The sequence below is a fragment of the Monodon monoceros genome, unplaced genomic scaffold, assembly GCF_005190385.1.
Source record: "Monodon monoceros isolate NGI ecotype Baffin Bay Population unplaced genomic scaffold, NGI_Narwhal_1 Super_Scaffold_15, whole genome shotgun sequence".
Lineage (NCBI taxonomy): Eukaryota > Metazoa > Chordata > Mammalia > Artiodactyla > Monodontidae > Monodon > Monodon monoceros.
Window position 1 is genome coordinate 72,868,256 of NW_021703771.1, and position 16,015 is coordinate 72,884,270.

The following is a 16,015-nucleotide window of genomic DNA, read 5'->3' on the forward strand; positions in this document are numbered from 1 at the left end:
AGGAAGCATTTTCATTTTTTAAAATACAATTAACTGAATCATTAATATGTTCTTTCACACATGGGTTGTTTTGTCGTGATTTCCATTTCTGGGCCGTCATGAAGCTACCAGGTTGGGAAAACCGAGGGTATCAGAGTACTCGAGGTTATCAAGAGAAAAGCCTGGGGCTTCCCTGGTGGCGCAGTGGTTGAGAGTCCACCCGCTGATGCAGGGGATGCGGGTTCGTGCCCCGGTCCGGGAAGATCCCAGGTGCCGCGGAGCGGCTGGGCCCGTGAGCCATGGCCGCTGAGCCTGCACATCCGGAGCCTGTGCTCCGCCACAACAGTGAGAGGCCCACGTACCGCAAAAAAAAAAAAAAAAAAAGAGAAGAGCCTGGCCTTTCAAAGGTCGTTTAATCTTTGAAGCATCTCAGACCTTCTTACCAACCAGAAGTAAGAAAAGTACCGGTTTTCCAGGGCACTGTCCAGTTGACTCTATTCTTTCTCCAACCTTGGTTACCGAATTCGTTGCCCTATTGTTTAGTGTCTGAGTCGCTGACTGAGGGCCCGAATGCCTTTGTGTTTGGTCCTGGAGACAGTCTCTACTTAGATCGTGAGATTGCACCTATGTAATTATAATAAGTTGGCATTTTGGAAAAGCTGCTGCAACCACAGTTACAGTTTCAGTTGACTCTGGGGAACCCACATTTTCTGGAGTCTGTAGTTCTCTCACAAAAAGCCTTGAGGGAAATATGAGACGGTCTAACACTCTAGCCATTGCAAGGAAGAGAGACCGTGAATCAAAAGGTGTGAGGTCTATGGGAAACAGGTGGAGGAACCCAGGTTAAGGGCGTAGAATGAGTGACAATACTTGTGTTCAGATAAAGCACTACTCTGGGTCTAATGACAGCAGATGTAAGTGGTCACATTTGAACACCTGCAACACATTCTACGTCTAGAAACTTGGGCTCTAAGGTTCAGCTCCATATTCTCTTAAAAGCATCTTTTCTGGCCTCTGGCCAAAGTGCTGCAGAGGCTTTTCTTGAACTTTGCAACACCTCACTCCTTGCAGTGGGTTGAATTGTGCCCCCAAAAAAGATATGTTCAAGTCCTCACCTCCAATATCTGTGAATGTGACTTTACTTGGACATAGGGTCTTTGCAGATGTAATCAAGCTAAGATGCTGTTGCACTGGATGAGGGTGGCCACCACATCCAATGACTAGTGTCTTTATAAGAGAAAAGATCTGGATACAGAGACACAGAAGAGCTGCAGGAAGGAAGGCCAGGTGAAGAGAAGCAGAGACTGGAGTGATGCAGCTGTAAGCACCAGAAGCTAGGAAGAGGCAAGTTAAGATTCTTCCCTAGATCTTTCAAAGGGAGTACGGCCCTGCTGACACTTTGACTTTGGACTTCTAGCCTCCAGAACTGTGAGAATCAACCTCTGTTGTTTTAAGCCACCCAGCTGGTGGTAATATGTAATGGCAGCCCTAGGAAACGAATACACCCCTTAACCTCCAAAACGCCTTCCCTCAGGGCTCTTAGCCGTGGTAACCGCTGACTAAGCTAAGCACACTCCTCCTGTGTAGCGGGAAGAGTTGAGTCCTTGTGCCCAAGTGCTGCTTGGCCGGCCGAGGAGCGGCTGTCTGCACGTGATGCACACAGCCCGTGCCTACACATGCTGGGTGTGTGCAGCGAGAAGACATCTAAGACAAGCCTGAAGATCAAGCAGGTTTTACGGGGATGCCTGTCACATTCTTTCCCATAAGCACACGCTAGGGGAAAAGGCCATGAATGTGTGTCTCTGGCTTACTTTCAGAGAATGAATAGTAGATAATTATCAACATAATAATGAAACACCACTTATGATAAAGTTAAAAACACATTACTGGGCTTCCCTGGTGGCGCAGTGGTTGAGAGTCCGCCTGCCGATGCAGGGGACACGGGTTCGTGCCCCGGTCTGGGAGGATCCCACATGCCGCAGAGCGGCTGGGCCTGTGAGCCATGGCCGCTGAGCCTGTGCGTCCGGAGCCTGTGCTCCGCAACGGGAGAAGCCACAACAGTGAGAGGCCCGCGTACCGCAAAAAAAAACACATTACTGCCATCTGCTGAGATCACAGAATCTGTGGGCTGGTTTCCCACTGAGGTGAGGCACTCTCCTGCATGTCAGATGTGCAGAGATGAATCTGACGAGGTGCCTGTTCTCAGGACGGTTCCACGCTAGCCCTACACACACATCCCACCAACGCAATACGAAGTGAGCAGCCCTCAGCCAGGGGGTCTCCATTCCGACCCTACACCATATCAAAGTTTTACTAAAAGCATGTCCATCTACCACCATTCCAAAGATATTTGAATTGTTTTCTATAACGCTCAATGAGTGATTATGTCGCCAAGATTGTATGAGTTTTACAAATTTTATTGGGCGGCCCATTCCACGTTCTGCACCAACTTGGATATCAAACACAGAAGGTGTCAGCGTATATACATTGTCTCCCCTGGGAAGCCTGCTTTGATGTAAATCTGGATTGGGGGCTATGTGTCAATAGATGACAAATGAATCATATGCAGTGCCATCTGACGAATTTGGTGCCAACCCTTGAGTAACTATACACAACTCCCAGAGTAACTTTCTCAACTATCCCAGTGCCACTTCCTTTGTTAGGAATATGTTCTACTTTTCCACTGCCTGGCAAATCAAGTCCAAGGTGCCCAGTTTTGCATTCAGCTCACTCCCTTCCCTAATCTCCTCCCGCCTTTTCATGCTCTCTGCTTCACAGTCCTCTGCTTTAGTCAGACCAGCATATTACTCTCCCTCCACCTCTTGCCTTTTGACTTGTTTTCTGACTTGGAATCCCAAGCTCTCTCCACCAGATCACACTGCCTGGAGGAAACAAAATTAAACAAAATTTTTCTCTTTTTCAGGAACCAGAGGTCATTGTGGTCTTTTTCTAGATTCACAACAACAAAGAGGCACTTTTCTAACTTCCCATTTTATGTAAGCTCTCTTGCTCGTAAGTTACCATATTTTTGATTCTTTATGTATCTTGAGCATGCTAGTGTCCTAGGTAAAATAAATAATAGCAATACAACCTTGTAATTGCACATAAAACATCTCTCATAAATTCTGCCCATCTGCCCATTCAATGCACAAGGAATAGGAGAGGAAGCAAAGATAAAAATTAAACCTAATTAGCAGTCCTGGGTGGGTAAGGTAGGGTAAGAGCAAAGAGTGTCCCATTAGAAGGAATAATTGAGGTTACTTGCTTTTTAAAAAGGGCAATTTTAAAAATTAAGGGGATCTCCATATTCTATCATTTAACAACAGGAAGCACAAGCTTCTCTAAAATTTCCCATCAAAACATGGTTTCATAGCAACAGCTACTGAAAGGTAAGTCTTCTGTGATTTCGGTTTTACTATCTATAATGCATTCTTTGTGACTTGATCTAGGTGGGTAAGAAATGTCAAATTCAAGGTTAAAAATTTTTTATGATGAGTGGAAAACATAGGTATGAAGTATATCTTTCAGTAATAAAAAGCAACCAATTTACTAAAAGACGTTTGTGAAAGTATGGACCTATTTAAAGTTTCTCTTCTTTTAGCCTTTAATAGTTCCGATCAAAATCTTTGAAAATTCAACGGGTAAGGGAGGTCAAACCTGAAAGTTTACAGCAAAGTTACAAGGAATGAGCAATTTTGTCCCAAAATAACTATTTTTTTCCTCTTAAAGATAAAAATATATACCTACAGCTCACTTTTTTTTTTTTTTAAGCAAAAGTAAGATATTACTGGAGCCTGGTTTTAAGAGTTCACCTAAAACCTAGAGAAGCAAAACAGAAGAAGCAGGAAACATGGTCGCTTTACCCTACTTGTTAGTAATACTAACATAGCACCACAGCTGCCCTGTATCTAGTCAAGGAGACTTGATGGACACTGTAATTAGAGGTCATCACCATTAAAAACACTTTCTGATTAATAGGACTCAGTGTTTCCATATATACAACTTTGTTAAAACTAGAGTCTTTCATACCTAAGATATCAGCTATTGCAATTAAGGATAGTTTTTCCTTGAAATAATAGGTTCAGAAATTTTTACTACTTTTATTCTTCCCACTGAACCTATTGAATTCAAGTTTTAGTTATCAGTAAGCTTTTTCTTCTCATGACTCCTGTCACAGTCAGCAATCATTTCTCTCTTGCTCATTCATCTTTCAAACCACATTTTAGAATCTTCTGCGTGGACAATATTTATTTTTCTATATTCAGGGTGATAGTTTCTTATGTAATGTCATTACAGTTTTCTTCTATTGGTGGCTAAGGGTTATGTATACTAGCGGAGAGACGTCTGCTCTTAGCAGTGTGGTGGGCTGGATATTCTGAACTGTAACCATACACATGGCAGATAAATCCACATGTAAGATAAATCCAGATAAGTTCCAGCAGTCGTACTTTAAATGCATTGATGAGATTGTAAGACAGTTGGGGAAACTCCTCAAGATCAAAAATATATGAACAAAATGGTAAGCAAACCACCAGCCCTCAATGTAGAGCTCTGGGGACTAACAGCCTCAGGCCACAGTGATGAAAGACATTGATGAAGACTAGACTTTAGGCTTGAAAGAAAGTTCAGAAACTGAATCTAAGATTTTCACATGAAACCAGGAGATTAGAAGAGAAGGACTAGGCTAGAAAAAAAAAAAAAATCTTCAGGCATCTTCCCAGCTCTGCAATGATGGAGATGGGGATAGATCCTAATAATAGACTTATCTTCCCTAATATTTTGTAAACTCTCACTATATTCTGCGGTTCAAAAGTACACTATGTATGCACATGGAAATAGTAAGCCAAGAAATTAAAATGGCCCCAAGTGATAACATCACCTGGAGCCTAAAAAATAAACATAAATCTTCTTTGGAGAAAAGCATCCTCAATTTAGATACCTTGGGAGTCCCAAATTATGTATCCCCCATTTAAAAAAACATCAGAAACACACAAAATAATCCACTATGCACAAGTTAGCAGAAAAAAACTAAAGATTCAAATTCTCAAAAAATTTAGATATTGGAATTGTCAAAAACACAATATTAAGTAACCATGGAAACAAAACAGAATGGAAATAAATAAGCAAGGAAAATGTAAAATAACCATACAGGCTTTTCTCACCTTCTGAGATGGCCCACACTCTGTCCGTGGAGTGTTTCTCTCTAAATAAATTCGCTTCTTACCTATCAAAATAAATAAATAAAAATAAGCATACAAATTTGAAAAAGAATTAAATGGGACTTCTAAAAATGAATCACTGAAATCAAAAATTCATTGGATGGATTAAATAGCCGATTATGTTTATAGGAAGAGAGAAAGAATCAGTGACCTGGAATATAGACCTGAAGAAATTATTCAGAAAACACCATATGGAAAATGAGAGTTAAGATTCAAAGAACCGAATGAGAAGGTTTAACAAAAAACTGATTGGAAAAAAAAAAAAAGTGATTGGAATTGCAAAAGGAAAGAATAGAATGAATAGAAGAGAGGCAATATTATGGTAGAGAAGTTTCCAGAATGGTGAAAAGTATGAAGCCATCAAACATAGAAATTATATACCAAGAATGATAAATAAAATAAATCCATACCTAGACACATCATAGTGAAACTCTAGAATACCAAAGACAAAGAAAAACCTTTAAAAGCTGCCAGAGCCTTTTCAACAAATCATGCTAGAGTGAGTGGATATCCATAAAAGAACCTCAACCTAAGTATTACCTCTTACTCAAAAGTTAACTCAAGGGCTTCCCTGGTGGCGCAGTGGTTGAGAGTCCGCCTGCCGATGCAGGGGACACAGGTTTGTGTCCCGGTCCGGGAAGATCCCACATGCCGCGGAGCGGCTGGGCCCGTGAGCCACGGCCGCTGAGCCTGCGCGTCCGGAGCCTGTGCTCCGCAACGGGAGAGGCCACAACAGTGAGAGGCCTGCATACCGCAAAAAAAAAAAAAAAAAAAATTAACTCAAAATGGATCACAGACTTCAATTTTAAAACTACAAAGCTTTTAGAAAAAGAAAGGTAGGAGAAAAACTTCAGGATCCAGGGCTAGACAATTCTTATTCTTGACACCAAAAGCACAGTCCACAAAAGGAAAAATTGATAAACTGAACTTGAATAAAACTAAAATCTTTTGTTCTACAAAGACCCTGTTAACAGGATGAAGAAAAACAAGCAATACGCTGGGAGAAAGTATTTGCAAACAACATACCCAACAAAGACCTAGTATCTAGAATATACAAAGAACTCTCAAAACTTAAAAGTAAAAAAATCCAATTAGAAATTGGCAAAAAACCATGAAGAGACATTTCACCAAAGGGGATATATGAAGATGACAAAATGAGTACATGAAAAGATGTTCAACATCGTTAGCAATTAGGGTAATGCAAATTTAAACCACAGTGAGATGTCATTATACATCTACCGGATAGCTAAAATAAAACATAGTGAAAACACCAAACAGGCAATGATGCAGAGAAACTGGATCACCCATACACTGGAAATGTAACATGGTATGACCACTCTGGAAAACAGTTTAGCAGTTTGTAAAAATTTATGCAAGCAATTACTGTATGTTCAGCAATTGCACTCCTGGGCATTTACCCAAAAGAAATGAAGATTCCTGTTCACACAAAAATCAATAGCAGCTTTATCCATTATAGCTCCAAACGGTGAATAACCCACTGTCCTTCAGTGGGTGAATGGTTAAACTGTGGTACATCCATACCAGGAAACACTACTGGCCATAAAAACAAATTAACTATATTTTTTAACATCTTTATTGGGGTATAATTGCTTTACAATGGTGTGTTAGTTTCTGCTTTATAACAAAGTGAATCAGTTATACATATACATATGTTCCCATATCTCTTCCCTCTTGCGTCTCCCTCCCTCCCACCCTCCCTACCCCACCCCTCCAGGCAGTCACAAAGCACCGAGCTGATCTCCCTGTGCTATGTGACTGCTTCCCACTAGCTATCTACCTTACGTTTGGTAGTGTATATATGTCCATGCCTCTCTCTCGCTTTGTCACAGCTCACCCTTCCCCCTCCCCATATCCTCAAGTCCGTTCTCTAGTAGGTCTGTGGCTTTATTCCTGTCTTACCCCTAGGTTCTTCATGACATTTTTTTTTTCTTAAATTCCATGCAACAACCTATAAGAATCTCTGGAGAATTAGGCTGAATGACAAAGAAGCCAATCTCAGACGGATACACACTATGTAATTCCGTTTATATAAAATTCTTGACATGACAAAATTACAGAAATTGAAAACAGATTAATTGGTTGCCAGAGGTTAAGGAGGTACTAGGAGAGGCAGGGCAGTGGGTGTGGCTATAAAAGGGCAACTGGGGGGACCCTTGTAGTAATGGGAATATTCTGCGTCTTCACTGTGTCAGTGTCGATATCCTGGTTGTGATATTGTACTACAGTTTTTTTGGTTTGTTTTTTGGCTGTGTTGTGCGGCATGTGGGATCTTAGCTCCCCGACCAGGGATCGAACCTGTGCCCCCTGCAGTGGAACCACGGAGTCTTAACGACTGGACTGTCAGGGAAGTCCGTGTACTACAGTTTTACAAGATGTTACCACTGGGAGAAACTGAGTGAAGGGTACAAGTATCTGTTTATTTCTTATAATTGCATGTGAATCTACAACATGAAAAGTTTAATTAATAACAACAAATATAACAATGTTAAAGCATTTCTTTAGAAATGGTTGAATATGCTTCTTAAATGTGATTATAGACCACTATAATTGTTGACATTCTTTTTAGAAGTTGTGAAATGTTACAACTTATGCTTATGTAGATGCCATCTTCTCAGTGCAGTTCAATAAAGACTATTTATACTAAATATAACAACAACAATAGCAACAAAAGCAACCAGAAAGAAAAGACACGTTACCTCCAAAGTAATGACATTAGGAATAATAATGGGCATCTCCACAGCAATAACGAAAGATAGTAGAACGTCTTCAAAGTGGTGAGAAAAAAATAACTGTCCACTTAAAATTGTGCATGTAGAAAATCAACTTTAAAGAACATAGGTGAACTAAAAACATTTTTGATAAGCAGAAACTAAGGGTTCACCATCAACAGACTGTCACTGAAGAAATATCAAATGTCGTGTTTCAGAAAGAAGGAAAATTACATCCTATGTGGAAGATCTGAGATGCAAGAAGAATGGTGAGTAAAGAAATGATTAACACATGGGTAAATCTAACAACTACCTATATAAAAAGAGTAATAACAATGTCTAATTGCTAAGGTTAAAAATCACAAGCTTAGACTAAAATACTGGAGGATTATGGCACAAAAGTTGGAAGAGGGGTGATTGAAACTTAAAGATTTCTAAGATCTTCAATTAGAGAGGAAGGTGAAGATATTACCATTACATTTTAAGTATGGATGGTAAATTCAAAAGCAATTTCCAAAAACAAAGATGAGGGGAAGGAGGGTAGATTTTATTTATTTATTTTATTTACTTTTGGCTGCTTTGGGTCTTTGTTGCTGCACGTGGGCTTTCTCTAGTTGCGGCGAGCAGTGTGTACGCTTCATTGTGGTGCACAGGCTTCTCATTGCGGTATATAAGAGGAGTAGTCAAAAATATAACTTCTTAGGTCAGGAAAAAGAAAAAAAATGTTTTAAGGTATCATTTGTAATAGAACATAAAAGATAAAGAAGCTAGGACATACCTGGTGGCACAATGGTTAAGAATCCGCCTGCCAGCGCAGGGGAGATGGGTTCAAGCGCTGGTCCGGGAAGGGCCCACATGCTGTGGAGCAACTAAGCCCGTGCGCCACAACTACTGAGCCTGCGCTCTAGAGCCCATGAGCCACAACTATTGAAGCCCATGCTCCGCAACAAAGAGAAGCCACTGCAATGAGAAGCCCACGCACCGCATGGAAGAAAAGCCCCCACTCGCCGCAACTAGAGAAAGCCCGCGCGCAGCAACGAAGACCCAACACAGCCAAAAATAAATAGATAAATACATAAAAAAATAAATACATAAATAAACAAGATAAATAACATTACTCTTCTAAAAAAAAAAGGATAAAGAGGCTAGGAGTAAATCTAACAAAAGATGCTCAAAAGCTTTAAAAGGAAACTTCTAAGAACTAAATGGAGGGGTATGCTATCTTTATGAATAGGAAGATTATGAAGATGTTGTTTCCACAAACTAATCTACTGTTTGATTGCAAATGCAGCTGAAGTCCCAACAGAATTTTTTCGGAAACCTAACAAGTTTGTTCCAAAATTGCACAGAAAAAAAGAGCCACACTATTTCTAATGAAACAGATGGCGGGGGGGGGGGGGGCGGTACTGAAATATCAAGACTTCCTATATTGCCACAGAAATGTAGATGTTTAGTATCAGTGCTGGAATAAACAATGAACCAATGGAGTAGAGAGCCCATGAAACAAAACCCACATATATAAAGAAACTTATATGACAGATCAATGGGGAATAGATGAACCACTCATAATAGATTTTGGACAGTTGGTTACATCCCTAAGTGGAAAAAAAAAGTGAATTTGAATTCCTATTATCACACCATACACATACACACATACAATTTAATATGGATTAAAGTCAAATGTAAAAAACAAAGCTTTATAACCTTTAGAATATGGGAGAATATCTTTATTAAGGACTTCTTAAACAAAATACAAAAAAGCACAAAACACACAGGGAAAGGCTAATAAATTTGACATTAAACTTAAAAATTTCTGTCTAAAATGCATAACCTAATTTCAATCAAACATCGAGACTTAACTTACAGTTTACAGAAAGTAGAGAGGATGGAGGACACCATGAAGATACCGTCGAATAATTCCAGAATGTGGAATATTCTACAAAGCAACTGGCCTGAACTATTCAAAAAGTCAATGTCATAAAAAAATTTTTTAAAAACATGTGGTTGGGGTGGATGGATGGGTAGGAAACTCTTTTAGATTAAGAGAATAAAATCACAAAACAACATGCAGTTCATGAAGCTTGGTTGAGTCTGGGTTTAAAAACAAACCAACATATAAAAATGACATCCTTGGGACAATGGGAGAAACTTGAGTTTATACTATATATTACATATTATGAGATTACTGTTTAATTTTTTTCAGTGTGATAATAGTATTGTGGTGATATAGGACACTTGCTTTTTAGAAAATGCACGGTGAAATACTGAAAGGTGAAATATGTTTTCAATTTACTTTCAAATTGTTCAACAAGAAAATGTTACTGTTTAATTTGGATGGAATATATATGGATGTTCGTTATGTTTCTGTGTCGCTACACATGTATGAAACTTTTCATATTAAAAAGTTGAGGAAAAAAGTTGGGGGGAATTTACAACTTGTGCCCTCCCAAGGGCATCAATAGGTGAAAAAATAACTACAAACTGAGAGAAAATGTTTACAACATGTAACAGTAAAAATGGACTAGTATCCACAATCTATTTTTTTTAACTCCTTAAGAAAAAGGCAACAACGTAATATAAAATGGGCAAAAGACAGGAAATAAGCTTTTCACAGAGAGCAATCAGGAATGAATATAATATATGTGAAAAGCAGCTCAACCTTGTTAGAATTTAGGAAATGCACATTCAAACAATGAGACTCCCAGTCTGGCCAAAATGGAGTAACAGGGGCAGAATTTCCCTTCCCCATATTAAACAACGAAACACCCGTACAAGATATGTACAATAAAGTTTTTCAGACATTGGACAACTGTGCAGGACAGTGACTCTTGAGAGGAGAACAAACAGGGAAAGTCCTACCATTGCCCAAGCTTAATGCAGGGAGAGCCTGGGCGTTTCCCTGGGTAGAGCATTTAGGGGAGCCAAGGTAAAATCTGTAGGGTAGAGTATTGGAGAGAGGAGATACAGAGGGAGGATTCCAGATCTACAAAAAGTTCCCCTGAGGCTTCGGCTAATCAGTGTATGCACTTCAGAAAACTACCCCAAGCTGAGAAAGAACCAGAAAAGAATAAGTGGTAAAATTCAAGTTCATACAGGGCTCAGAATGGTTCTCGCTCTCAATAGACAGAGTGGAGAAATCTCATAGTAAACCACGTGTAAGGAAGATTATTCAGAAGGGTATTATCTCAGTAGTGAGCCAAATTAGCCTAGATTAAAGGCTGTTCTGGTCCTATCTCATTAAGTATAAAAGCAAGCTATGAAATGATCAAATTATTTCTAAATAACTATGTCCCAGAACAAAACTCAACATATTAAAAGGAATACAAAAACCTCCAGCACCCAACAGTGTAAAATCCAAAAATTATCAGGCGTGCAAAGAAGGAAATTACAACCCAATAATGAGGGGAAAAAAATCAATCAATAGCAACAGACAAGAAATGACAGATGACAGAATGGTCAAGTATATTGAAACAGTAATGTTCAGTCAGATGTTCCAAAAAATAGAGGAAAGCAGGAGTCTGGAAGGAGAGACAGGGAAGATATAAAAAAGACCCAAATGGAACTTCTAAAGATTAAAAATATAATGTATGAGGTAAAAAATACACTGGATGGGATTAACAAGAGATTAGATACTTCAGGAGAAAACATTAATGAACTTGAGGACATAGCAATGGAAACCAATCTGGAACACAGAAAAATAAATAAATAAATAAAAAGACAAAGAAAAATAAAACAAAACAGAGCATCAGAGTGCTAAGAGACAGTTTTCAAGTAGCCTAACATACAATTAGAGTCCCAGAGGGAAAGAAATGAAGGACAGAGACAGAAAAAAATAAATGAAAAAGCATCCAAAATTCCAAATTTGATGAAAACCATAAATCTACAGGTAAAGAGCCCCAGCAGAAGAAACATGAAGGGGGAAAAAAAACTACACCAAGCACATCATAATCAAAGTGCTTAACAGCAGTGATCAAGAAAAACCTTAAAAGCAACTAAAGAAAAAGAGGGGCTTCCCTGGTGGCGCAGTGGTTGAGAATCTGCCTGCTAATGCAGGGGACACGGGTTCGAGCCCTGGTCTGGGAAGATCCCACATGCCGCGGAGCAACTAGGCCCGTGAGCCACAACTACTGAGCCTGCGCGTCTGGAGCCCGTGCTCTGCAACAAGAGAGGCCGCAATAGTGAGAGGCGCACGCACCGTGATGAAGAGTGGCCCCCGCCTGCCACAACTGGAGAAAGCCCTCGCACAGAAACGAAGACCCAACACAGCCAAAAATAAATTAAAAAAAAAAAAAACTTTCATACAGAAGAACAAATGTAAGAGTAATAGAAGTCTTCTTGCTGGAAACTACAATAATATACCACTTAACAGCCACTGGATTGGCAAAATTAAAAAGTCTGAAAATAAGAAGTATTAGAAATGCTATGAAACAAAGGTAGTTCACATAGTGCTGGTAGGGATATGACTGGTACAGCCACTGCAGAATATAACTTGGCATTATCTTATAAAGATGAAGATATCCAGGGGCTTCCCTGGTGGCGCAGTGGTTGGGCGTCCGCCTGCCGATGCAGGGGACATGGGTTCGTGCCCCGGTCCGGGAGGGTCCCGCATGCCGCAGAGCGGCTGGGCCCGGGGGCCATGGCCGCTGGGCCTGCGCGTCCAGAGCCTGTGCTCCGCATCAGGAGAGGCCACAGCGGTGAGAGGCCCGCGTACCGCAAAAAAAAAAAAAAAAAAAGATGAAGATATCCATATCACATGACCAAGCAAATCACTCCTAGATAAAGAATGTTCATAGCAGCATTGTTTGCAATAGCAGAAACAAAAACAAACCCCAAACATCCATAAACAGAAGAATGTATAAATTATGGTCTATTCATATAACATAGCAATAAAAATGAATGACTGGGCTTCCCTGGTGGCGCAGTGGTTGGGAGTCCGCCTGCCGATGCAGGGGACACGGGTTCGTGCCCCGGTCCGGGAAGATCCCACATGCCGCAGAGCAGCTGGGCCCGTGAGCCATCGCCGCTGAGCCTGCGCGTCCGGAGCCTGTGCTCCGCAACGGGAGAGGCCACAACAGTGACAGGCCCACGTACCGCAAAAAAAGAAAAAAAAAGAATGACTTTCCAAAAACACTAAGCTGAAAAAAGCAAGTCACAGAAGTAAACGTACTTTATACCATTGATATAAAATTCAAAAGCATACAAAACATTTCATTTAAGGATACGTACATACGTTGTAAAACTATAATAACAAGCAAGAGAATGACAAACACAAAATACAGAATAATAATTATTTGAGAAGGAGAGGGCATTTTAAAATGCCAGTAATATTCATTTCCTAAGCTGGCCAATGGGTACACGGCAGATATTATTCTTTATACCTATATATACACGTTTGTGTATTTTTGTAGGCATGAAATACTTCATTAAAAATAAAGACTGAAAAATATGAAAGACTTTAAAAATGAAGACTATTTATGTATAACAATAAAATTAGTGTAAAAAAGTATACAAAGAAAATGTTCAATTCTTTATTTCTTTCAGTGCCCCGTACAATCAGTATTAATCTAAAAGGGCTATAATCCTACTGTGAAAAAAAAATAACAGGCAGTGTCTTTAACTGCTTTGACACAAAATCTGAACGTCTGGTACTCGAAGTTATACAAGAGCAAATATGTTAGCCACTCATGTCTGATTCTTCAACTTTCATCTGTACTTAGATTTTTCTTTATCTTTGGATTTCTTGGGACTCCTGCTTCGTTCTCTCTTTTTACTCCTTTCTCTTTCATAAGGATCTGTCTGGTATTTGGATTTGTGACTATTACTATAGTGGCCATCCCTTTCTCGAGATCGGCTACGACTTCGGTTTTGAGGTCGGTCTCTCTTTTCACTCTTTTGCTTCTCCCAACAACTTTCTTCTTCTTCATAGTGACCAAAGCCCATTTCCCTGTAGATATCCTGTCAAAGGAATAAAGTGAATCAGTAAAATAATCATTTTGTACACACTATCAACAAAACTTAGACAAGTCCTCCATTAGCAAGCAGTTTTTACAGCTCAAATTTGAATGCTACCACTAAGACCAAGAATCTTGTAAGTTAAAACACAAAAATAATTCAGAAAAAGACTTAACCATTTTCTCATCGATCTCATTATTCTGTACTTACTACTTCAGCTGAACTGAAAGATCAGATCCAAAAACAAGGAACTGAAATAGCCCAATTGAAATAAGAAGTCTTTAGGGTGAAATTGCAATACCAAGAATTCTGGTTATGTGCGGTCACATTTCCACCTCCCCCTCTCCACTCCCCAAAAATGTGGTTCCATCACTGATCTGCAATGAAACTACTAAAATCCCCATAAGAATCCTATAAAGAAGACATCATTTAAATAACATAGCCAGAAGACGTTTTAGAAGGTCAATCAGTCTAAAGAGAAGAGAAAACAGATTCTGAATACTTGGGTCTGAGCAATTACTTTTAAAGTATTTTTTTGTGACAGCTCCTCTCTAAATCTCTAAATAAATTTTCTGGTTTAGACTAAACTGATAAATGTTTTTATTAAAATCATTATTGACATATTTCTTTAAAATGAGTTAAGAAACAATGAAATAATTCATTGCCCCAAAGAGAACAAAGTGGGTACATTTAGTTCTATTCTCAATAACTAAGGAGTAGTAACGTTTCCATATGCAAAAAAGGGCTAGTTACAACACAATTCTATCTCCGCTTGTGTCTTATCCCTGATTAAAATGAGTACCTCCACAAGTGGCTGAAATCTAAAGATGCCACAGCCAATGCTCTTTTAAGAATAGTTCATAAAATTCAACTTTCTTAAAAGATTTCTCAAAGGAAAGGCAAAATTCTAAGGACTGAACTCCCATGTGCCCAACTCTATCACCTTAGACATTATAATAGTAGATGTAAATATCAAGGTTTAAAACCCAAGTGGTGAAAACCCATGGTTAAGGACTGGGCTTTCAGCAAATGATTCACAATTATTCCATATGCTATCTAGATACTTGTACATTATGCCTGGCATAGAGATTGCAGTATGTGAAAACAGACCTCACATGATTGTTACATTCCACAGTGTTTGTGGAATACCTCACTATAAACTGATTCATGATTTCCCACACAATACCAATAGTTCTTGTCATTCTATAAGAGTCCTGGAGGTAGAAAATGAGTAGGTAGTTCAGCTTAACCTTTTGTCAACTATTTTCGAGCAAAATGTGACATCCCTAGATAAAAGAATTTTTTGTGTTTCCTGTAACATACACAAAATCTATGTACTATTCTGACTGTACACCTAGTACTTATTTCTGTACTGGTTGAGGCAAGAAACTTTAAATGGAGAGACTGTTTTAGCTGATGTATAATCCTATAAAGTCTTCAGCACATTATTATACAAACAGGCACTTAAATGCTTTGAGTGTTTAAAATAAGAGAGAGAAAAGATTGTGCAGTATTTAATTCTTTGAAAAAATTGACTAAGCTGAAAATCTGAAATGGACTGAAACCTTAAAAACCTCTCCTACTTGGTACAGTTTTCAAAGCTACACAAGCTTTGAAGTCGGGCAGCTCTAGGTTCAAACGGTCTTTGCCATTTAGACGTGTCAAACAAGAAATGCTCTTGAGGTTAGATTTATCAGTGAAGGTTTCATAGAGAAGTTATAACGGACTTGAGATGAGCCTCAAAGGATGAGTGGGTTAGGGCTTGGAATGGCTTCAAGAAGGCTAATGCAAGGAGTGTTAAGTGAAAACTGAAAAGCAAGGAAGAATGAGTACTGTATGTATGAAGGAGAAAAGTTTAGGCAGCTGGATGAAGCCATATTAGAACAGATCTAAGTATGTGCTTGCACAGTGCTAAGTGCTTTTGGAGTACAGTATTATCCTCCTTCCAGATATAAGGAAACTGAGACTCAGGAGATCCCCATAGGTTGGAGATAATTATTTCATTGATCAGTAACTCAACATATAAAATTGAAAAGGGGGTGGTATAGAGTAATGAAAAAAATAATACCACATCCAACTGAATTAAAATAAATGTTAAACTTCCAGTCCTCCCACTAAACTATAAGGCCCATGGGC

At 39.2% G+C, this 16,015-nt stretch overlaps 2 protein-coding genes across 5 annotated transcripts in view; both read right to left on the reverse strand.

Moving 5' to 3' along the window:
- The window catches only part of ZC3H12D (zinc finger CCCH-type containing 12D), a 45,479-nt gene extending 39,745 nt beyond the window's left edge, over window positions 1-5,734 (reverse strand). For 3 of the 4 annotated variants that reach the window (XM_029223926.1, XM_029223925.1, XM_029223921.1), the window contains exon 1: window positions 5,142-5,734. The gene's annotated coding sequence lies outside the window, so the exon portion shown is untranslated. The remainder of the gene's footprint in view (window positions 1-5,141) is intronic. The other variant, XM_029223924.1, reaches the window with a different exon arrangement.
- A 7,358-nt stretch (window positions 5,735-13,092) lies between these two features.
- The window catches only part of PPIL4 (peptidylprolyl isomerase like 4), a 33,997-nt gene continuing 31,074 nt past the window's right edge, over window positions 13,093-16,015 (reverse strand). The window contains exon 13 of the mRNA XM_029223927.1: window positions 13,093-13,882. Within this exon, the coding sequence (XP_029079760.1) occupies window positions 13,631-13,882 (252 nt within the window). The 3' untranslated portion in view covers window positions 13,093-13,630. The remainder of the gene's footprint in view (window positions 13,883-16,015) is intronic.